The 24,782-nt window shown below is 36.2% G+C and overlaps 3 protein-coding genes across 4 annotated transcripts in view; 2 read left to right on the forward strand and 1 right to left on the reverse strand.

The window, feature by feature from the left end:
- Positions 1 to 3,562: 3,562 nt before the first annotated feature.
- LOC149619128 (uncharacterized) lies at positions 3,563 to 6,517 on the forward strand. The gene is made up of 5 exons (XM_089855843.1): positions 3,563 to 3,643; positions 5,230 to 5,308; positions 5,378 to 5,482; positions 5,838 to 5,969; positions 6,055 to 6,517. The coding sequence occupies exons 2-5, from the start codon at positions 5,273 to 5,275 to the stop codon at positions 6,508 to 6,510; spliced, it is 729 nt and encodes a 242-aa protein (XP_089711969.1). The 5' UTR covers positions 3,563 to 3,643; positions 5,230 to 5,272; the 3' UTR covers positions 6,511 to 6,517.
- Positions 6,517 to 13,483, forward strand: LOC149619129 (uncharacterized). The gene is made up of 2 exons (XM_089855841.1): positions 6,517 to 6,935; positions 11,374 to 13,483. The coding sequence occupies exons 1-2, from the start codon at positions 6,803 to 6,805 to the stop codon at positions 12,375 to 12,377; spliced, it is 1,137 nt and encodes a 378-aa protein (XP_089711967.1). The 5' UTR covers positions 6,517 to 6,802; the 3' UTR covers positions 12,378 to 13,483.
- Positions 13,484 to 17,223: 3,740 nt separating this feature from the next.
- LOC149619130 (ATP-binding cassette sub-family C member 4-like) overlaps positions 17,224 to 24,782 on the reverse strand; it is a 72,641-nt gene continuing 65,082 nt past the window's right edge. The window contains exons 20-22 of one of the 2 annotated variants that reach the window (XM_089855837.1): positions 22,643 to 22,732; positions 17,698 to 17,976; positions 17,225 to 17,628 (exon numbers count right to left, since the gene is read on the reverse strand). In XM_089855837.1, coding sequence (XP_089711963.1) covers positions 17,461 to 17,628; positions 17,698 to 17,976; positions 22,643 to 22,732 — 537 coding nt within the window. In that variant the 3' untranslated portion in view covers positions 17,225 to 17,460. Of the gene's footprint in view, positions 17,629 to 17,697; positions 17,977 to 22,642; positions 22,733 to 24,782 lie in introns of both variants that reach the window. The other variant, XM_089855838.1, reaches the window with a different exon arrangement.

Below are 24,782 nucleotides of genomic sequence, written 5' to 3' on the forward strand. Positions count from 1 at the left end.
CGGAAAGTTGTTTCAAATTACGTTCAATATTTTTCTCAATTCTTGCCAATCTCTTCTGAAATTTTTTCATAACCTTTTCCTGTCGATTTTGGATACGTTTTTCGAATTGTTCCAAGCGCTTTTCCAAACGTTTGAGCTTTTCTTCTTTCGAACGAGTTCCATTTTTGCCACCAGACTCCTCGGAATTTTCATTACCACTTAAATTGTCTGAAGCTTCTTCAGGTTTTGGCGTAGTACTTGCTAAAGGTCCTGGATCCTCATTTGCGTCTTTAATTACTTTAACTTCGTCACCAGCTCTGGTAGTAGATGGTTTCAAAAGAAACAAGAGAGACAGGAAAATTGCCGCTAACCCTAACTTTACCGTTGAATTCATGCTCTTGCTTTTTCCGTAATTAGTAGGTGTATCACGTAGAGGTTTAATGGCTGAATATTACTGTTTGTTCATATTGTCACGTATATTTTATCATACGTTTATTGGGTTAAGTTTGCAATCTGTATACTGTCTTAGGACCGTTTCAGAGATGAAATTTTAATCTAAATATATTAAATGCCTGGTTAATTAGAGTGGTTTGATTGAGTTCTTCTATAGACTGGTAATGCAGTGAACCCCTAGCCTGTTAAGAACGTCCTATTCTGGGCCAGAAACATTTTTACCTATCCGTGTGACGTAGTCCAGGAGAGTTTCTGTAACGGCCGTGTCAGTCTGTCTGTCTGTGTGTGTGTGTCTGTCTGTCCGTTGTTACACCCACTTGACCACGTTCGCACCACCATCTTCTGGTCTTTGTCCATCCCACACGGACACCAGTCTGTTCTTACTGTCTTCTAATCACCACCATCTTTTCGTCTTCGTCCATCCCACACGGACACCAGTGTGTTCTTACTGGCTTCTAATCAGCACCATCTTCTGTTCTTTGTCAATCTTTTGCACTTACACTGGCTTCACCACCATCCACTGGTCTTCCGTCTATTCCACATAGACACCAATCTGTATCATTGGCTTCTACTCCATTATCATCGTTTGGTTTTAGGATATACGCGGCGATCAGCTAGGGTTACGAGAAACGTCTAGCCTCTCTAAGGTGGGATCGCCACCAAAGGTTTTCGCAATTGCGCTTTTTCCTTACTATTATAATGGAAACGAATCGTATATATACCCCAAAATTTGAAGAAAGCGGGCAAGAGGGGTACCCTTCACTTTAAACGTCAATATTAGCAAAGTTTGAGATGATAACAGGTATAACTTTATTTTAAACGATTTAACTATTATTATTGTTAATTATTGAAGATTAAAATAATAAAAAATAAATATATTTATTTAAATATTAAAGATAAACCTCACGTGCAAAGAGAGAGATTATCATCGCCTCCTATATCTACCAAGGCCCGTGCATGCAATATATTTCCTTCATTGCCTTCTATATCTATCAAGGCCCGTGCATTGTGATATATTTCATTCATTGCCTCCTATATCTATCAAGGCCCGTGCATTGTGATATATTTCATTCATTGCCTCCTATATCTATCAAGGCCCGTGCATTGCGATATACTTTTCAAAACAACAACCAAAATGGGAAGCTCCTCTCAGAAACATAATAATTTCTTTTCTCTGTATATGAAATGAAAAAATGGATAATATTGCGCTCCTTCTTTAATGGTATGAATCCTTGCCTGTCTATTAATATTTTACGTAGGAGTAATACTTTTTTAGCGAAGTCTAGAGAGGATAAACATTAGCGAGATTGTTTCGAAAAAAAAAAAATACTGCTTCCACTAATGGGTTTATACTCCTTGTTACTGTTGTATAGAGTAATTATGATAAAAGCTTAAAAAATTACGAGAGGACAGACCTTTTTTATCCTAATGTTTTATTCTTATTAAGAATATAAAACATTTATTTTGTATCAAAAAATATTTTTTGGTGCTGAGATTGCTTTACAAAAATCCAAACAGTTAGGCATTGGTAAAAAAGACAAGTGATATTTTTCAAATCTAATGAGATAACGCCCACCTAGTTGAAAATTGCCCTTTTTTATCCGCGGGAGCCATTCTTAATGAGAATTTCGATGCTAGTAGGTTGTCAATTAAACTACCGGTATATATTGTTGTTGGAAATTGGATATTAAGTCAAATTAAGTGGTTGTAAAGAGCCAGCAGGTTTTTGCCGCTTCATTTTGTGAGTATTTGATTTTTGTATGTAAAATGGAAGAAGATAATGTTGAGAGTAAGGATGAAATGTGGAAGCGCAAAGCGCGGGAAAGGATGAGGGCAAAAAGGTCGACGTTTTCATTGGATACTTAAGGTTATATAATCTTCTCGACACGGAGAGGTAATATTTTGGTTTTCCCAACTTGTGGTTTTATGATTTACCACTTTTTAAGTATCGTTACACTGAATTTGATAGTTGTAAAAAAATTTTAGTATTATCACGAAGATATTTCATAGAGGTGGTCTCCAAGTCTATTTAGTGTTTATTGTCTACATAGACACAGGAAAATTGTCGCTAACTTTACCGTTGAATTCATGCTCTCTTTTTTTTTAGTACTTAGTAGGTGTATTCACGTATAGAGGTTTAATGGCTGACTATTACCAGTGGCGTCGCTAGGCCTTTTTTGGGGGGGCTATAGCCCCCCAAATTCCAAACTTAGCCCCCCCAAAATAATCCGTAAACCCTACCAAAAAATTGCTGTTAGCAACCTAAAATTCTGTAGCAATATATAAAAAAATTTCAATATCAAACAGTAAAATTTTGTAAAAAAAACAGATGGAAACAAGTAAAATGTTTCATGTTCTTTCGAAGGGAGTCCCAATAGTGTGGACTGAAAGCTAACCAAAACTAAAAATAAACCTAAGACGAGTGAAAATCCTTCATAATCGGTTCCGTAGTCCTTATCAATGAAAGGTTGTACATCTTTAAAATACGAATAATTTCACGTTGACACAAATTTACGGATAGTTTTAAAGGTCTACACATTTTCCAAAGAACCCATTATGCGATTTTTAGCCACATCGTAGTATACGATAGGCTCTTAGTTTGACCCGAGCCGTAGTAGTACTGGCCGGGGTTTTCGCTTTCGTTATCGTCAGATTTTAGCTTGTGTGGAACCAATAGTGGTAGCTGAGCTCAGTTAGAGATTTTATTATAATTAAAAAATTTTTCACACCGCGCCCGGGAATTGAACCCGGCTGGCTGGCGCAGCAGTAAGACACGCTACCACTGTGGGGTCGGACACTTCTGATTTTTTGTTTAGGGTCTTTGAATTTTTTTCTTTTTATTTATGTGCTAATTAAATAGATAACGATGTGGCTACTATTAAGTCCCAGCCCTTGGGCCATCTTGTTTATATTAAGTTCTTATAATAACTTTAAAATAGTTTGCCCAGATTTAGCCCCCCCAAATTTCAAACCCTAGCGACGCTACTGACTATTACTGTTTGTTCATATTGTCAAGTTTATTTTATCATACATTTATTGGGTTAAGTTTCCAATCTGATGATTCTGTATATAAACTAAACAATGCAAGCTTTTTTGCACCTTAAAAAACATGTTTTTAATTAATTTCAGTTGGAATGACCGAGTTGCAGTTAACGAGACCGGGATAATTCGAAAGTGGAGCTCAATTAGTATCTTTATGCTAAATTTCAAGGTAATTCGCTGTGGGGGGGGGGGTTCAAGGTTTTATGTTTTTTCCGCGCATAAAACTGTATTTTAATTAGCTCTGTATTGTAATTTTTTTTTATTAATTAGAACGAGTGAATTGTGAGTGAAGACATATGAATTAATTTCATCGCAAAATACCTACTTTTACAAAAAATATTTAGTTTGCTTTTTGAAAATTGTTATAGATAGTTTTTGCGGTCCAAGTCTGGCAGAATCTCCGATATTTTCTCGACATGATACTTCCAGAGAACCACAGTTCACTCCATAGCAGTCTTCAGCACAATTCCTCTGTTTCAAAACCAGTTTATTAATTGCTTGGACTAGTTTTAAAATTCAAGAAGTGAGGGTTACTGGTCCTTGAGACCAGTTTATTAATTGAGAACAAAGGTGGGGGCCAGTTCGGAGACCCATTTATTATTTCGGACACTAGGGGGGTCACTGGTCCCGAGGAGCGTGGGAAATAAGGCGGTGGCATAGGGCGATGACCAGTTTAAAAATTGTCTGGACCAGTTTAAAAATTGCCTGGACCAGTTTAAAAATTAAATCGGAGGGGGGTCAGTGGTGTACTTGACCACTAATAAAAACTGGGTAACCAGAGTCCAGATGTTATCTCAACTATTTTAATTATCCACTGCTTCATTTTAGCAGACGACGCGTCCTGGTCAATGGTCATGGATCAATTTATTTATTCCAGACCAGGGGAGGTGGCTGGCCCAATGTTCAGTTTTAAAAAATCCTTAATTCCCACCCTGTACTGATGTACTCCCAAAGACTAGTTTAAAAAAATATCCTTATTTCCCAGACTGATTGACGGCGGTTAGGAAAGCTGTCTGCTAGACGTTCCCTTTTTTTTGGCGTTTGTACTTTGTAGTGATTAGTGAATTCCTTCCTTTGTTAAGGTAACGGTTCCTTCTTTAAAGGCTTTAATGTATTTTTAATGATTATTAAAAAGAGTATCTATATACAAGAAAAGCCCTTAATAAAAGATGAAGCTTTTTCTCTTTAAGACCCAAAAACAGAACAGTGTGAGTAACTGTGAAAGAAAAACGTTAATATAAGCCTTGCCTGGTAAGAATGTACATTTAACTGAGGGGAAACGCCCTTGGTAACAATAAATCTTTGTTTATGGCCATACTTTTTATTATTATTAAAATGTTACGTATTTTATCATAACATGATAACTGTACAAAGTATGATGGAATTTGTTAAAGAATGTCGTGTTTTGGTCGAACGTTTAAACTGGTAAGTGGTGAATATAATGCAACTTGGATCATGTCAACAAGGCATAACGGATCCAAACCTATTAGAACTATTATACCTAGAAAAGAAATAGATCTTTCTTGCTATTTAAAAAATAAAAAATGCTAGCAGAATAAATAATTTATACGAAGCTAGTTGTAGTTGTATTCAGAAAATGTGCTTGAGAAAATCCCTAGTCTTGAACAAAAGTGTCACAATTTAAGCATTGCTATGTTTTTCTTAGGTTTTTAATAGCGAATGCTACAATATATGGGGAAAATTTCCTTGTCCGTTTTTGATTTACCTTCAGTTTGAAAAATTATTTTATTTTAGGGTAGATTTACAATCTCACCAACTCTCGTTACAAAATTCAGAAATGAGTTTAAATCTTCAAAGAGTGGCGATTAAAGAGGTATTTGTGCAATTATTGCAATATTGCACGTTTAAGACAAACTGAAGATAACGAAAACTTTGTTTTTAGGAAATGGACTACGAGGAAGAATGTAGCTATGATCACTTGAGCAAAGATGATCTAATCAATGAAGTAAAAGCTAGAGATGATCGAGTTAGGAAACTGGAAGCCAAGGTATTTTTCTAAGCATAGGGGTTTTTTAGCAGTGTGAAATTAAGCACAGAGATATGAGAAAATTTAAATGGACAGTTGTTGAATCAGGTGTCCCTTAAAATAGAACCAAACTCTATGAGTGGGTTAATTAATTAAGGTTATTGGTTTAAACACCTATCAGGATTGGCACAAAGCTAAGGGGATTGGCAACACGTCCTTCGTTTCTTTATTAAAAAAGAAACCCGACGAGGGCCTTTGTTGCTGATCTCTTTCTTGCGTGTCATTATCTTCCCATTTTTCTTGCTTGCCCCTTCAAAATACGTTTAGCCAAAGAAACTCCGAAGATTGTTTTGTAATGGAATCTCATTTTCTTTAGTGTAATGTTTTAATTTCAAACATGGCAAAAGAGAGAGTGAAAATATCATTAACGATAAATAAGCAAGTAGACGAAATTGAAAGACTAAATAGGGTCATTAAAGACTTGGAAAATAGAATCAACGATCTGATGGTATGGAACATCCTTCACTTTCATAGTCGATTGGAAAGAGAATTATTTTAAGAATGAAAGTTATTATTAATTGTTTAAAAAATAGGAGAAGAGTGGAATACTTCAATTTCCTAACGATGAATTAGTGAAAACTGAACCCGTTGAAAATTATTCTGAAATTAATGGCCAGGAGTTATCCCTTCCTATTGTGATGCACAGTGTCCAAGCTGTCAATGTCCAAGGCATTCTGTGTAAAGAAAATTTTAGTCAAGAATCACCTGTTTCTGAGGTTGGCAATACAAACCCTGAAACTACCTTGAAAAAAACTGAAAATATGGGGTTTATAAAGGGAATTACGATTCTATGTGTCCCTAAACCGAACTACATTGACAGTTTGCCTCTATGTGCGCCTTCACCTAAAATTAAGGTTGAAAACCAATTCGAATTGTCCCCTAACACAAACACGGAAAGCGATTCGCCACGAGAACCTCTTGAAAACAATATTACCATTAATGATTCTTATCGTAAATCGCAAAGTGTCTCGATAGAGGGGGGACACTGAGGATAATTCAACTATATCGAAGAAATTTCGTGTTCCTGAATTGAATGTTGAATCCGAAAAACATTTGGATCTTTCTCTTGATGCAAATGTCGAAGGCGATTCACTAGAAATAGTCCTAGAAAACGAACTTGATGAAAACCAATCCGAAATCGCTGTGACAGATGCAAAAAAAAGTGATGGACAAAATCAAAGTGCGGAGCTGTTTGTCGATCCGAGTTCATTGAGTGTGCCATTGTTTGTTTCTGAAGTAGAACGTAACCCAATCGAACTCTCAGAACTGACCTCCGTCTCTATGGAAAGCGATTTACCCGAAGTTCCAATTGCAGTTCATCATGATAGTTCGGTGTCCAGCTCTGAGACATTACAAGATGTCGATCCAAAGAATCCAGAGGGTAAAACCTCATCGCCTCGTTCGGAAGTTGCAGGTAAGTCATTTTAAGCTTTTATAGTCTTGAGTAAAGTACCTAGATTGAGAAGTCATATTTCCGACTTCTCGGTATAAAGCCTAATAGCGTATTCCATTTAAACTCTCTGAGATCGCTAAACAATCCTAATGTATTTTTATCATCTTCCGAAAATCGCGAATGACGGAGACACGGACTCCCTGCCGAAAAATCAGAGTGTTCAAATTTTAGACTTAATTCCACTTTAAACTTAGAACTAATCTTGAGCAAAAAAGCCTCTAATCGATGCTCATTTTCAATCGTTGTTGTTGTACATACTTAATAACAGTGGCATCACTTTTGCGTAGTTATACTGCTTATATTGTTAAAGCGTACGCAGATGCACGTGATCAACGCCATTACTTATCTTAGCCATTGCTTATTCGTACAACTTGGCATTATCGTTTTTATGAAGTGCGCCTGCACAATTCTACATATATAATAACTTATTGTAAACTTTATGTGAAGACTGAAGAGTGGTCCTTTCTACCGCAAAAGTTGTTTGCTTCATTCAGGTTTTATTTAGTTCAAGATCAATTTTAGTATGGATTAAATCTATAACGTCACATTAAAACGCCAATCAGAAAAAATCTTCAACTGTGATTAGTGTTTCTTTGCAAGCAGACGGAATATTAATTTGTTCGAACAACAAGCCATTTACAAATTGTTTGTGATCAATATGCCTTAGGAAGAACGCTCTTGGGCAAATAGAATGGATTTGAGGGCTACAGAGCCGAGTAAAATTTTATTTATATCATATATGGAACATATTTAAAATGTGTTGGTCAAAAAGTTCACAATTTTGTTATTTTTAAGATTATGCATAACGTATATTTCAATTTTGTAGCAACTAACGATCTTTCAGCCTCTTTTCTGGTACTTATGTAATTTGTTGGACATATCGTTCACTCTTTCATGTTATTTTTAAGATTCTACATAACATTTATTGAATTGAATAACGAAACTTTTCCATGGGTCCAGTGGCGTAACGACGTTTGTTGGGCCCGCCCGCAGTCCGACAATAAGGGCCCCTTCTTAAGTTTCGAGCTTTCAAAAAGTATGAGAGCATCACGAATGTTACTACTTTCCCCTTTCATAATTTATAGCAATGCACCTTGTCGCCACTCTCGACTAAGATTTCTCGCACATATGTATACTATACTAAACTGCAATGCAGCCTGCATTATGCAGGCCCTCAACTCTTTTAGAGAATTTTTAATACAATAAGATTCTCTTCGCAAAATTATAGCATTATATTGGACCAGATTTATCAAATTGTAGGATACTGCAGGACCAGATTAATCAAATTGTACGATACTGCAGGACCAGATTAATCAAATTATAGGATTATACAGGACCAGCTTAATCAAATTATAGGATTATACAGGACAAGATTAATCAAATTATAGGATTATACAGGACCAGATTAATCAAATTATAGTATTATAAAGGAACAGATTAATCAAATTATAGTATTATAAAGGAACAGATTAATCAAATTAAAGGGTTATACAGGACCAGATTAATCAGATTAAAGGATTATACAGGACCAGATTAATCAAATTATAGGATTATACAGGACCAGATTAATCGAATTATAGGATTATACAGGACCAGATTAATCGAATTATAGGATTATACAGGACCAGATTAATCGAATTATAGTATTATACAACACCAGATTTATCAAATTATAGTATTAAACAACACCAGATTAATCAAATTAAAGGATTATATAGGACCAGATTAATCAAATTATAGGATTATACTGGACCAGATTAATCAAATTATAGGATTATACTGGACCAGATTAATCAAATTATAGGATTATACAGGACCAGATTAATCAAATTATAGGATTATACAGGACCAGATTAATCAAATTATATGACAGTACAGGACCAGATTAATCAAATTTTAGGGTTATACAGGACTCATAAATGATTAGATTTAGAGTGTGGATAATTTTATTTTATTGAGAGCGTAAAACACTTTAAATAAGCGATACATCGCACCTAGATCTAAACAAATACTGAAGGGCTCACACAGACAGATTTAGATTTGCTTGAAACAGTGACTATTAATTAAATGAAACTGTAAGCAAAAAGAGACTTAAAAGTGAATGATAATGACTAAATCAAGCAATTTAAAAGGGTCAGGTAGGAAGAGATGTTTTGAGAGATGAACAGATTTTCAAAACTCTTTTTTTTATAATTGAATATATTTTAAAGGTCTGTGCTTTAATTCACTTCAATCTTTGGGCTTAGATATTTAAATGAAAGGTCAGACACACAATTCAATTGTGTTTTTTTGGATTTTAGCTCAGAATGCAAAGTAATTGTTATCATTTCACATAAAAACCTTAAAAATCGTATAAATTCAATTTTTGAGAATTGAACATAAAACTTCCTGAGCGAGCGAAGCGAGGTCCGCGATTTTTTGATCTCAAGAAATGAGATATCACTAATTCTGCGTTTAAAACGTCATACAGCTGGGATCATAAATAATTACTTTGAAATCTCAAAAATATTGGACTTTATTGGACGATTTGTGAATTGTAGGGCACTTTATAAAATATGGGACAATCAGTCTATAAGGAAAATTTCGAAAGGGTCCCCAAAAGCCATGGGCCCGCCCGCAGTTGCGGGCTCTGCTCCCCTGTAGTTACGCCACTGCATGGGTCTTCACTCTTTTCTTATCATCGCTGGTACTTATTTTCACCAAAATACTTTGACAATAGAGAGGGGGTGCGAGGACGAATTAAAGGGGGAACTTGTCATCATGCAGCGTCACCTAGCATTTGATTCAATAAAAATCCGTTAAATGTTTGGAGAGCGAAGAAAAGTTTGAAATAGGCCTACGACCCTTCGACAATATACGTAGTTTTTTTATAATTTTATATATTTTCTGTGGGGAAGTCAAGAAACGTACAACGGGATTCTAAAGTGTAAATATTAAATTGGATATAAAAGGGGTCTAAAACGTCATATTTCAAAGGGTAACGAAGAAAAATGGTTCAAATATGATCAGTGCGAATATAGATTCAGGCGCAAGTGTCATTTAATCGCACATAAACACATTCATAGTGCTGAAAAACCGTTCAAATATGATCAGTGTGACCTATGGGTGTTTATTAACTTTTTCCCTCGGTAAACATTGTTAATCAACGCTACTTTTTACCTCTCCAAATGACATATGTCATTGAGAGTTACTGTCTGGGACGTTTCTGTGTCTGTCTGTCTTTTGTTACCATAGAGCGCGTTCGCAGGTTGCATATGGAAGTAGAAGTGTCCGTGTTTTCCGAGGGTCGATAAAAATTGTATCCAATATACACTATTCCTTCGTCTGCCTAGTCTCTCGTCCATTCCACATAACCCGAATCTCTTGCATTGGCTTCTGACTCCACCACCTTCTGGTGTCCATCTACTTCGTATAATTGAGATAAGCTTTTACTTCATCACCATCGTTAGAGGTATTAGGAATGTCTAGCCTCCAAGGGGCGGAGCTTACGCAAAATTTTCCCAGAATTTCGCTATTCATCTTCAAATGATTGCCTGCAAGTCTGCAACTCCATTATAATCGTTAGGGGTAAGATTACGGGAACTGTCCAACCTTCACATGGTGGAACTTACAACAAATGTTCGCATCTGTTTTTATCCTGCTCATTAATGATCCATAACTATTATGAACCTCGTATTTTTGTTATTAAATCAGTCCTACATACTTCAACATAAGTTTCATCAAGACGTTATATCTAGTATCTCAGAGAGAAGGTATAAATTCGCCAGATTTCCAGCGCTATCTCCAGTCCAAACGTAGGTCCGGAGTCAATCCCCGTCTCTAAATTACAACCAGCATCTCATTGGTTCTTGAAAACTCACGTCCGCGCGACGCGAATGACGAAAATTACAGTCATATTTTCCGACTGAGTAGAGGCGAAATAGCCCGGCGCCTCCTTTTACGTCCCCCCTTGTATTTTGAAAAGGGGACTGGGACTATGGCGCGCGAATACGAAGGCATCTTATACCTTCTCTCTGAGATACTGATATAACTTCTTGGTTTCATCTTGCAATAAGTTCTGATGAACCTGTCTTAAAACTATTGAATGAAAATTAATTTGAGAGCAAAGAAAAGTTGAAAGTACAACCTTAATGTTTTCGAGCCAAGGTTTCTCCTCCAGTTAAGTTGACCTTCATCCCCTTTTTGTTGTTATGCTCGTTTACTCATCGGCTAAGGCCTTTAATCAACACTGTTTCAACACAAGGTTAGTGGAAAAAGCAAAAATGGCTATAATGGTTTCAACAAACCTTTTTTATTCTGTAACACTGCGTTTTCGTACGCACTACTATGAAGTTCGCTTGAACGTTATTGTATTTTTGATATTAAATTGTAAATGTTTGTGATTTTATATTTTCTGTAGGGAAAATGAAGAAGAAACATACAACCGAGTTCAAATATTCAACTGAATATAAAAAGGGCCTACAACGTCGCATTGGAAAGGGTGAAGAAAGAAAACGCTTCAAATGTGAACACTGTGACTATTCATGCAAGTATAAGTACGATTTCATCAAACATCAACGAAGGCATAGCGGTGACAAACCGTTCAAATGTGATCAGTGCGATTATGCATGTAAGCGGAAGTATGTTTTGATCACACATCAACGCGTTCACAGTGGTGAAAAACCCTTCAAATGTGAACAGTGTGACTGTGGATTCACGCAGAAGAGTTCATTGATCAGACATGAACTTATTCACAATGGTGAAAAACCCTTCAAATGTCATCAGTGTGACTTCGCGAGTACGCGAAAGAGTGATTTGATCAAACACGAACGCATTCACAGTGGTGAAAAACCCTTCAAATGTGATCAGTGTGACCATGCAAGCACGCAGAAGAGTTCTTTGGATATTCATCAACGTATTCACAGTGGTGAAAAACCCTTCAAATGTGATCGGTGTGAATATAAATGTACGCTGAAGGGGAAATTGATCATACATCAACGCATTCACAGCGGTGAAAAACCGTTCAAATGCGATCAGTGTGACTATGCCAGCACAGTCAAGAGTAATTTGATCATACATCAACGCATTCACAGTGGTGATAAACCCTTCAAATGTGATCAGTGTGATTACGCAAGTACGTGGAAGAGTGATTTGATCAGACATCAACGCATTCACAGTGGTGAAAAACCCTTTAAATGCGAACAGTGCGAATATGCCAGCTCGGACAAGAGTACTTTGATCAAACATGGACGTATTCACAGTGGTGAAAAACCCTTCAAATGTGATCAATGTGACTTTTCAAGCACGCAGAACGGTAATTTGATCGGGCATCAACGCATTCATAGCGGCGAAAAACCCTTCAAATGTGATCAGTGTGACAGTCAATTTATTCACAGTGGTGAAAGACCCACAGAATTTAATTAGTGCGAATATGCTAGTAATCGTTTGAGTAATTTGATGATACAATGGTGATGGATTTACATTTTAAATGTGTAGGACAATAACCATATTTCATCGTTTTGTGTAATGAATGGGCCGACACGGTGTACGTAACAATCCATTAAATTTCTCCATTAGAAATTGTATTAACGGAAGCGCCGCTCATTTTCAGAGACAAGACTCTTGGGGCACTATACCCAGTTGTAACAACTCCATTTTCAGAACTAATTTTATATTAAATGTAATAAAATTCACCTAGACGATGCTAAAATAAGCTATAATAAATTTCGGATTGGTTTTTCGAATTGTTCGAAACTTGTTTCCAAACGTTTGAGGTTTTTTCTTTCGAGCGATTTCCATTTCCGTTATCAGTCCCCTCGGAGCTTTCATTACCACATATATTGTCGGAAGTTTCATCAGGTTTTGATGTAGTACTTGCTAAATGTCCTGGATCGTAATTTGCGTCTTTAATTACTTTAACTTCGTCATCAGCTCATGTACTGGATAGTTTCAACAGACAGGAAAATTGTCGCTAACCCTGACTTTACCGTTGAAATCGGGCTTGTTGTGTTTTCAGTATTTAGTAGGTTTATCACGTATAGAGGTTTAATGGCTGAATTTTACTGTTTGTTCATATGGTCAAGTTTATTTTATCATACATTTATTGGGTTAAGTTTTCAATCTGATGATTCGGTATGTAAACTAAACAATGAAAGCTTTTTTGTACCTTAAAAACATGTTTTTAATTAATTTCAATTAGAATGACCGAGTTGCAATTAACGAGACCGGGATAATTCGAAAGTGGAGCTCAATTAGTATCTTTATGCTAAATTACAAGGTAATTCACCGTGGGGGGGGGGGGGAGAGAGAGATTTAAGGTTTTTGTTTTTTCCGCGCAAAAACTTGTATTTTAATTAGCTCTGTATTGCAATTATTTTTAATTAGAACGAGTGATTTGTGAGTGAAGACATATGAATTGATTTCATCGCAAAATACCTACTTTTACAAAAATATTTAGTTTGCTTTTGAACATTGTTATTTTTGCGGTCAAAGTCTGGCAGAATCTCCGATATTTGCTCGACATTATACTTCTAGAGAACCACAGTTCACTCCACAGCAGTGACAGCAGTCTTCAGCACACTTCCTCTGGTTCAAAACTAGTTTATTTATTGCTTGGACTAGTTTTAAAATTCAATAAGTGAGGGTTTATTAATTCTGAACAAAGTTGGGGGCCAGTCCAGAGCTTTGGTCCCATTGAACCGAATTCCCATTCGACAGAAGGGGTTTTTTTTGGGGTCCCATTCGACCGAACGTAGCCAAAGGTGCGATTTTATTATAGTCCCATTGGACCGAAATTCTATTGAACTGGAAGAAGACATACTGTGTGGTTTTGCATTAAATATATTTTTATTTCACGGTTTTGCATTAAATATATTTTTAATTTCACAACTTATTATTGTTAAAATAAATGTGAGTTGAAAATGTATTACTGCACTTATTTTAACTACGTTTTAATTACGGCGAACCTCACCTACTCTAACCTAACCTAACCTAACCTAACCAAACGTAACCTAACCTAACCCAACCCAACCTTGTTTGGAGATAAAAAGATTATTTATATGAGTATTAAAAGCCCGCCTCTTACCACGAACAATTTATTAGCAATAATAGAAATATTTTGCAAAAGATGTCAGATAATTAATTGGAGAATATTTTGGAAAAGTTGGCAGCTAATTAATAGGAGAATATTTTGGAAAAGGTGGCAGCTAATTAATAGGAAAATCTTTTGGAAAAGGTGGCTGCTAATTAATAGAAGAATATTTTAGAAAAGGTGGTAGCTAATTAAAAGGAGAATATTTTGGAAAATGTGGCAGCTAATTAGTAGGAGAATGTTTTGGAAAAGGTTGCAGCTAATTAATAGGAGTATATTTCGGAAAAGGTGGCAGCGAATTAATAGGAGAATGTTTTGGAAAAGGTGGTAGCTAATTAAAAGGAGAATATTTTGGAAAAGGTGGTATCTAGTTAAAAGGAGAATATTTTGGAAAATGTGGTAGCTAATTAGTAGGAGAATGTTTTGGAAAAGGTTGCAGCTAATTAATAGGAGAATATTTTGAAAAAGGTGGCAGCTAATTAATAGGAAAATCTTTTGGAAAAGGTGGCAGCTAATTAATAGGAGAATGTTTTGGAAAAGGTGGCAGCTAATTACTAGGAGAATGTTTTGGAAAAGGTGGTAGCTAATTAAAAGGAGCATATTTTGGAAAAGGTGTCAACGAATTATTGGAACCAAACCAAACCAAACCTAACCTAACCTAAGCTAAGCTAACCTAACCTAACCTAACCTAACCTAACCTATGCTAACCTAACCTAACCTAACCTAACCCACCCGAAACCAAAATATTAAAATTTTAATTTAAAATTTAAAGACATTGATGGAACTACCATTAAGACTGTACTTCATTTTAAGCACAATTTGTTTATTATTTATTAATTCTATATATCTCTTGCCTTGAAAGGAATGAAAGTGAGCGTTTTAATAAGTATCACGAAACATTTACTTTTAATATTATTAACATACCTTTCGGAGATTCGAACCAACAACCTATCGCTTCGCAGTCCAACATCGTATCTACTACACCACCGAATCGCTGACGGCTACAGTGTTTCAAGTTATATTTTTAGGGGCATATTCGGACGATTGGGATTTCGGTCCATCGGGAATATAGCCATTGGGCTGGAAATCTAAAATTATTGCGGGATATTTGGTCGAATGGGATTTCGGTCCATTGGGAATTCGGTTGAAAGGAACGATACCAGTCCAGAAACCAGTTTATTATTTCGGACACTAGGGGGGGTCACTGGTCCCAAGCAGCGTGGGAAATAAGGCGGTAGCATATGGCGAATGACCAGTTTAAAAAATATTCTTATTTCCTAGAGTGAGATATAGACCGAGTGGGGAAAGGTGAAGCCCCGCCCATTGACATGCGCGGTAACCACTGGATGTTTTACTTCCAACAGCAACACGTAGATGGCGGGAATATCTACACTTTGTCGCGAAATTTAAAATGCTTCGTTTCACAACATTGGTGTTGATATAGATAATGTTAGTTCAAATCTTAATAAAAAGTTGAATATTTGTGTTAAAATATATTTCCCACGATGTTTTAAACACAACATACACATTGTTCATTACTAAACAATAAAAGTAAATATGTTTAAGTTCATGAGTTTTGCAATATTAAATGTATAATTACGGAAGTAGTTTGTCTTTAGGATTTGAATTTATTATTTCTTAAATAAATATGGGTTGTAAATGCCCATTTTCGAGTTTCAGAAACACAAAAATGAATTTATATTTCGGATTATTTCCCAAATAATCCCAACGTTAGGAAATTTATCAGTGGACCGAGCAATGATGGCTTAAAATATAGATTTTAAAGTACAATTCCCAACATGTTTTATACACAACATACACATTGTTTACTGCTAAACAATAACAGATTACATTTATTATTTTTAATCCCGACGCTAGGAAAAATGGTTAAAATTATTTGTAGACCGATCGATGATGCCTAAATTGGAAAATACCTGCACTTGCGTCTTTGCAAGATCATGTCTTGTTTTTTTTCAATGAAAGACTAATAGTTTTCCAATAGCTATTATGTTTGAAGGATCATTTTTCTCAGAATTTTCGCAGTTAATTCCACGATGAAGAGAGTAGTTTTGTAAAGTGCGGTGCTTGGAGTCAATTTAGCTACCAAACGATAATGAAACAGACTGAAAGTATGTTTATTTTAAGCGACTCTGTGACTTTGTAAACAACAGCATCGTACTTTATACCAACCCACCCCATTTTTTACGATCTGAGTAAAATCTTTTTGTTTCTGATTGTTTTACGTTCACGTAAAAATTATATATGGCCTATGCTACATTTGGTGTCAGATAAACCCACATGTAACAACTGTTAGGAGTCACCAAGTTCAATTTAGTTTAAATGTGTGGTGCGGAATTGTCGGTTCACATTTATTAGGGCCTCATTTTCTACCACCCAGACTAAATGGCGAGGCATATCTCGATTTTTTAAGAGAGACCTTACCGCAACTACTTGAGGACATCCCGTTAGCTTTGCTACGTGGCATGCGGTTTATGCACCACCACACTTCAGCCGTATGGTTCGAGAACATCTCTACACTACATTTCCTTTGAGGTGGATTGGACGAGGAGGACCAGTTGCGTGGCCGGCGAAATCTCCCGATTTGAATCCGTGTGATTTCTACCTTTGGGGTCATCTCAAGGACTCGGTGTACAGGAGTGAAGTCCGTTATGTGGACGACTTGCGACAACGAATACTTGAAGGGTGTGAAACAATCCAAAACACACCAGACATCTTTCAACATGTCCAAGAATCGTTCGTTAGACGGGCACATGTTTGCATTTATGCTAATGGTGGGCATTTTGGACTATACCTCTACAACTGCTGCTAACTTTGTACATGTACGAATAAATGATACATTAACTGGAAACTCTTCTTTGTTTGTCACTTTGAACCAACTTTTATTGACCAGTCCTTTCACACTTTTCTACCTTTAATAATACGCTTCTGCTTGAAAATGGCTCATTAGAATTCTAAGATGGGATGGTATTGGAATTGTCTACACAAGATGAGCAAGCTGATATGTCTTACTCTACATTTGTGACTTTTTTACGTTTTGGGGGTAAATGTTTGGGGGCCCGTACCTCCGAAACTAAGCGTTGTAACCCCCATGTTCTTTGACACTTTTCACTTAGTTTGACCCAAAGAACACACCCTTTAATTTATGACATGCTTATCAGAAACACCCTGTATATGAGGACGGATAGTGGGGTGCTTAAATTATAAGTCCGTAAGTGTGGTATTATCACTTTATTTTGTGTTCAAATATTTTATTGGTTTAATAACAAATAGTACTCTTAATATTTCAAGCAAAAACACAAGTTTTTAGATTAGAAAAATAAGCAGTTGCTTATTTTTCCTTGTAGCATGTCATTAAATTTCATTAAATCGTATTGAGTAAATTTCTGCATTAAACATTTATAAATTGATTGGTTCCTTATCTGATTTGGCGTCTTTAGCAATTTCGAGCAATTGTTTGGCCATAACAGGGCCAGTCTGCCGAACCATATCCGATAGTTGAGATGATTCTTGTTCCAACAGCTTTAATGGCTCATCAAACTCTACGATTTCGCCAGCATCCAATACCTGTTGTATTTAAAAGTTCATATTTAATTTAAGTACACGTATATCTATAAATAAATTTATCCACGGTACCAAAATCCTGTCTGAATCCATAATGGTGTTTAATCTATGGGCTATTGTTAAAACGGTGCAATGGCCAAATTTGTCCCTGATAGTGTTCTGAATCAAAGCATCTGTTTTATGATCGACATTGGCTGTAGCCTCGTCTAGCACAAGTATCTTATTTCTTCGAAGTAGAGCCCTGGCTAGGCAGATCAATTGCCGCTGGCCGACGCTCAAATTACTTCCTCCTTCAGCCATTTTGTTATCAAGACCACCACCCATTTCCATCACTGCTTCTTTAAGCTGCACCTATATATTAAAATTAGACTAGTTTGAAAAAATGGATTGGACACTAAAGCAAGTAGTTCACTTAGCCTTGCGAAACCGTATCGTTACCGTTTTAAGTTCGTAAATCGTCTGAAAGAGGGCGCCCATTACCTAAGTCCGAAAGCATCGTTTAAGAAACGTTATCAGATGGCGTTCTGTTCGTATTTGGATACGTGACGTTACGTTAACGATACGGTTTCACAAGGCTTAGTGGACTACTTGCTTAAGGCTGTTGAGCTCCGTAACTAATCCCCAACATAATTAAAATATTACTTAAAAATATCGAACTGAAATTGTAATATCACGATAATAAAGTAGTAAAAATAGGAAATAATTTGCAGAGAAAAAACCACAGTGATAAAGTTCAAATCATTTCCCATTTATTTAAATTTTATATCAGGGATAGATTTATTTTTTTAAGAAGGAATGGACAACGTTTGGCCTTTACTTCAAGTCCGACTCATAGCCCAGTATAGAGCCCCTTCCTTCAACACGTAACCAAAAAATTAAATTATCTTATTGGCTCACTAAAACTACGTATTGGTGACGTTGCTGACAGGGAGGGCCAAAAATACGTAATTCCTGTTTACCTCTGTCGCTATGACTACGACCCCTCTTGCGTTGTACAGATAAGCGTCTTAACAGGGGTTCAAAATGGAGCCGTCTAAAAGCGAGGGACCGGAAATTATTCGGGAATTGTTTTTAATAGAAATTAAGAAGGTATATAGTTAGTGAATTTGGTGCCGGTGTTTTGGATTTGGAATACATCTGTAAGGGTGAAAAGTGTTCGCTAATTCTTTCTAAAGCCAATCATGGTTACTATCCTCAAGATTTTGTAAGCGAATTTGATGAAGTTAACCAAGGCTTGGTGAATGGCCAGGAGTTTTGTGAGCTTAGTGTTTGGTTAAAACCTGTTCGTGTTGTAATATCTATGAAGACTTTTCGATTTTATTACTCAATTCTAACTCACTTTTAATTTTCTTGGGTCTTCTCCGTTTTTTTTTTCAGTTTCAAGCCCTATGTCTTGTGTAACTTCCACTTTTAAACAATGTTCTTTCAAAAATTACAATCCGAGCCCATTCCAAGTTAGCAGACGAAGGGGCAGACGACGTTTATTTGACCCGGATATACATACAACGCCATAATGAAAATAAGACCCGCCTCTTCTTTCATACCCCTCCGTCACGGGTAATGGGGTCGTGGACTTGGACGCGCACCCGAATAAACCTGTTACCCTTTCCTTCTTAAAAAAAATAAATCTATCCCTGATTATATACAGTATAATAACCGAGGGGTCCAACAATTACACGAAATCCCGTACTCTTCTCGCAAAATCGAGAAATCTTTGAGGAAAACACGAAATTACAAAATCAAAGATGAAATTTTGAAATCTTTGGTGAAATCGCGAAATCAACGAAGAAATTACAAAATCTTTGGTGAAATCGCGAAATCAACGAAGAAATCACGAAATCAATGGCAAAATCGCGAAATCAAAGAAGAAATCTTTGGCGAAATCGCGAAATCAAAAAGGAAATCCCGAATTTTTTGGCTAAATCACGAAATCAAATAAGAAATCACGAAATATTTGTGAAATCGTGAAATCACGAAATCTTGGGTGAAATCACGAAATGTTTTATGCCCTTTTGTAATGATACTGTTCCAAAAATTGTGTTCTTTTTAATTGGCCGCTCTAGCTAATTAATGCAGAAAAATTTATTAATGAGAACCTTTTTTTCATTTCAATTTCTTCGACTGACAGTTAAGTTCACGCAAAGTTGTTTATATGTCAATGCAAGTTAAAGCCGGGGGATATTTTTTCTGTACGACGGCTTTGCAATTTTTGGAAAAGCCATTTCCCCTTGCTGCGCAAGAACAAATTATAACGAACTAGCTAAGCTTTTTTTTTTTCTTTTTTTTTTTTTAAGCTTGGTCTAGGAAGGGATGTCCACACTAAGTCAACTCGCGACTTATTTACAGGTGGGCCCCTTTACAATGCATAGAGGGGTGGTGGCTATCCCCTATGCCACAGCTAACCTACAGCGCCCTATACTAACTATTACCGTTAACCTCAGCAAGTTTTGATGGAAAGGAGAAACCGGGTTAGACCGCGGAGGAAAACTCCTTTTAACAAGTGGGGAGAGAACTTGCAAACTCTACGCAGAAGGATTTCTTCCCAGATTTTCACCCGGTGCCACAGTCCGGGATCGAACCCGGGATCCTCTTGCTGCGAGGCGAAAGCGCTAACCGCTACGCCACCCCACCGAAGCTACTTGGCGTTGTACGGTTGTTTAAAGGGACGGGAGACCATGTCAAGTTTCGGTTTGAAATGTAGTTTTATGGAACTTTTAAATTCCATTAAACAATATATAATTAGGCGTTATTCATAAACCTAAACCATTATAGGTCTAGATTGCTTGTTCCAATTGTACAGAATCCCATAGGGTAGAAATACGACTCGACCAAAATAAATTAAAAAATGTGTGCCAATGAACCGAAATTATTTCCCATTGAACAGAAGTACAAAAGTAAAAAGAGTAAGCGTCGCGTTTTTTTCCGCGCGAGAGAAAATTGTTGTTGAGAAAACAATTTTTTTAGCACTAGTCTGGGAATTGCATTCATTTTAACATCGATATCATAAATTGATATGTGGTTGGCCCATGTACCAAATCTGATTAGTTCTATACTCACCGGAAACCAGTGGCGTAACGACGTTTGTTGGGCCCGCCCGCAGTCCGACAATAAGGGCCCCTTCTTAAGTTTCGAGCTTTCAAAAAGTATGAGAGCATCACGAATGTTACTACTTTCCCCTTTCATAATTTATAGCAATGCACCTTGTCGCCACTCTCGACTAAGATTTCTCGCACATATACTATACTAAACTGCAATGCAGCCTGCATTATGCAGGCCCTCAACTCTTTTAGAGCATTTTTAATACAATAAGATTCTCTTCGCAAAATTATAGCATTATATAGGACCAGATTTATCAAATTGTAGGATACTGCAGGACCAGATTAATCAAATTGTACGATACTGCAGGACCAGATTAATCAAATTATAGGATTATACAGGACCAGCTTAATCAAATTATAGGATTATACAGGACAAGATTAATCAAATTATAGGATTATACAGGACCAGATTAATCAAATTATAGTATTATAAAGGAACAGATTAATCAAATTATAGTATTATAAAGGAACAGATTAATCAAATTAAAGGGTTATACAGGACCAGATTAATCAGATTAAAGGATTATACAGGACCAGATTAATCAAATTATAGGATTATACAGGACCAGATTAATCGAATTATAGGATTATACAGGACCAGATTAATCGAATTATAGTATTATACAACACCAGATTTATCAAATTATAGTATTAAACAACACCAGATTAATCAAATTAAAGGATTATATAGGACCAGATTAATCAAATTATAGGATTATACTGGACCAGATTAATCAAATTATAGGATTATACAGGACCAGATTAATCAAATTATAGGATTATACAGGACCAGATTAATCAAATTATATGACAATACAGGACCAGATTAATCAAATTTTAGGGTTATACAGGACTCATAAATGATTAGATTTAGAGTGTGGATAATTTTATTTTATTGAGAGCGTAAAACACTTTAAATAAGCGATACATCGCACCTAGATCTAAACAAATACTGAAGGGCTCACACAGACAGATTTAGATTTGCTTGAAACAGTGACTATTAATTAAATGAAACTGTAAGCAAAAAGAGACTTAAAAGTGAATGATAATGACTAAATCAAGCAATTTAAAAGGGTCAGGTAGGAAGAGATGTTTTGAGAGATGAACAGATTTTCAAAACTCTTTTTTTATAATTGAATATATTTTAAAGGTCTGTGCTTTAATTCACTTCAATCTTTGGGCTTAGATATTTAAATGAAAGGTCAGACACGCAATTCAATTGTGTTATTTTGGATTTTAGCTCAGAATGCAAAGTAATTGTTATCATTTCACATAAAAACCTTAAAAATCGTATAAATTCAATTTTTGAGAATTGAACATAAAACTTCCTGAGCGAGCGAAGCGAGGTCCGCGATTTTTTGATCTCAAGAAATGAGATATCACTAATTCTGCGTTTAAAACGTCATACAGTTGGGATCATAAATAATTACTTTGAAATCTCAAAAATATTGGACTTTATTGGACGATTTGTGAATTGTAGGGCACTTTATAAAATATGGGACAATCAGTCTATAAGGAAAATTTCGAAAGGGCCCCCAAAAGCCATGGGCCCGCCCGCAGTTGCGGGCTCTGCTCCCCTGTAGTTACGCCACTGCCGGAAACAACGCAGATTTGAGATAGATAAATGCTATAGCAATATGTATTGAATGAATTTTGGGAAAGATCATGGGCCCCCGAAAATAGAAGGAATTTTTCGAATAAAAGTGCTAAAACAATGTCGAAATTAATCTTAGTACTTTTTCAAGATCCCGAGAACTTCAATTAACAACTGGAAAAAGAATTACGATTAACTTCTCCATTTTTTCCCCTCTTGTATTTTCCCCTCTCAAAACCAAATGAGTTCTGGGCAATGTGATATTTTCCACACTCTAGGATGTGCGTATCGGGATTTCAAGACAAGCATAACTAACTACACATACCTCTTCAAGTACAGCCCATAACTCGTTGTCTTTTCTTTCGTTAAATGGATCAATGTTCCCTCTCACAGGTCCGCTGAACAGTATTGGGTCCTAAAATAATCAGATATAATTAATTAGTCGATATAGATTTTTAGTAAAATCCTTTTGAAGAGCGTATATCATATAGCGTCTCGGTATCCACCAATCACCATGAGTCAATCTGATTTAATTCCAAAAGATCTTTTGTTTTTGTTTGTGTTCAGTAACTTAATAGACAAGGCCAGTCTGCATAGTGAAACATTCAGGAAATAATTTCGAATGATTTTAAAATTCAGATTAGGTTCACATTTTTAAGAAGGACCTCCGACCAATCGCGTAACGCCTTGCCTTTTAATTAACAAAATTCTCGTGGTACGCTCCATGTCTCGCACCATGATTCTCACGTCGCGCGCAAATTTTATCAAATCTCGTGATAAATTTCATTTGACACGGAACGTGCCACGAGAATTTTGTTAATAAAAAGCCAGGCGATTGGTCGGAGGTCCTTCTTAAAAATCATTCGAAAGTATTTCCTGAATGTTTCACTATGCGTCTGTGGTCTTGTAATTAGTAGAACAATTTATAAAAAATCGCTTTATTTTCTACTTCACCCTCCCTTTAAGTGGAATACAATTTTCGAGATTTATGTGAACTGTGAATGCGGTCCGGAAATTAAAAACACTGTTTAGATTCGCAAACTCCGAACGCGGTCCCTAGTATTGTAACAACAGACTAACACACACAGAGAGAACAGATACGTCGAGAACAGAACCTCTACGTGGCATACGTCACTCGGATGAGAAAAAAAATTTGCCTCTATATTTTCTTAATATGAGTCCAATGTGGTTTGATGTTTGTCCAATATCGGTTAGATATTAGACGAATGTCGGTTAGATATTAGTCGAATGTCGGTTAGATATTAGTCGAATGTCGGTTTGATATTAGTCCAAGATCAAATAGATATTAGTCCAAGATCAAACAGATATTAGTCCAAGATCAAGTAGATATTATACCAATATGGGCTCGATAATAGTATAACATGCCCTTGATTTTAGTCCAACATCGGTTAGAAATTTTCCAATGTGGGCTTTATTTTAGACCAACATTGTTTAGGATCATTTTATTAGTCCAATATGGCCTCGATATTAATCCAATGTTGGGGGATACGAGTTAATTTTTGCCCACTTGCGTAAAATACCATTTCTGGACAATAATTGATTCCTTAATAGATGATTCTGGATCCAATTTTGAGTGATTCTCCAAATCTGGCTTAAAATTCGACAGTCCCAATTTCGACACTAGTTATCTAAAAATAGATGAGAAACTTTGCTGTCTCAGAGTCAGCCGTTCGGATCCTTTGACATCCAATTTTGGAAAATATTTACTCAGAGTGACGTTGCAAAGTTGGCAGCGGTTTATTTTTGAAAAAGGTCCAAAACAAAAACCTCGGATATTGTGTGTACAGTACAATATTTGTGTTTATAAAATACCTCAAGTTATAACTGAATCTGATAGAAATTGTAAAGCCTATACGGGTTCTACCAAGAAGGAATTTACTATAAGAAGGCCTAAAAGGCGTCCGGTGTGCGCGTGATAGTCGACAATCCCCCCTCATGGTTGGGGGGTGGAAACCGAGGCGGGACTTAATATTTTATCTTGCTCTATGTTTTCCACCATCTATCTCTTTTACCTTCTCGTTAAGCCTTGGTTTGGTTTTTGAAACTCACGAGATCATAAGTATAGTACACTTGATTCGATTTAGAAACAATTTTAGAACGAACGATTTTCACGTAGAGACACGTATTCAAAATCCATTTAGTTACGTATTCAAAATCCATTTAGTTAGGTTCAAAACCTCTAACTAACTTGATAATGGCAATTAAAAACCATTCGCGTACCGTTTCAGCACCGCTGGCAGCCTCCAAATTTTACTTTATCTAGTCGGAATAGGTCATTTGCGTCTGTATGACCTATCCCCACGGGATCCAATAGGAATCCGCAGAGCAATGACGGACATGAAAGGGGTGGGGCTTACTTGTTCACTAACACCGGCGTACGAGTAGAAGCGTAAAATCTCGCTACTTAGATCTTCTTATAGCAAATTCCTTCTTGGTTCTACGTT

This window comes from Phalangium opilio, unplaced genomic scaffold (genome assembly GCF_054372755.1).
Source record: "Phalangium opilio isolate 3A_F unplaced genomic scaffold, DU_Popi_V2 ptg000209l_1, whole genome shotgun sequence".
NCBI classification, from domain to species: Eukaryota; Metazoa; Arthropoda; class Arachnida; order Opiliones; family Phalangiidae; genus Phalangium; species Phalangium opilio.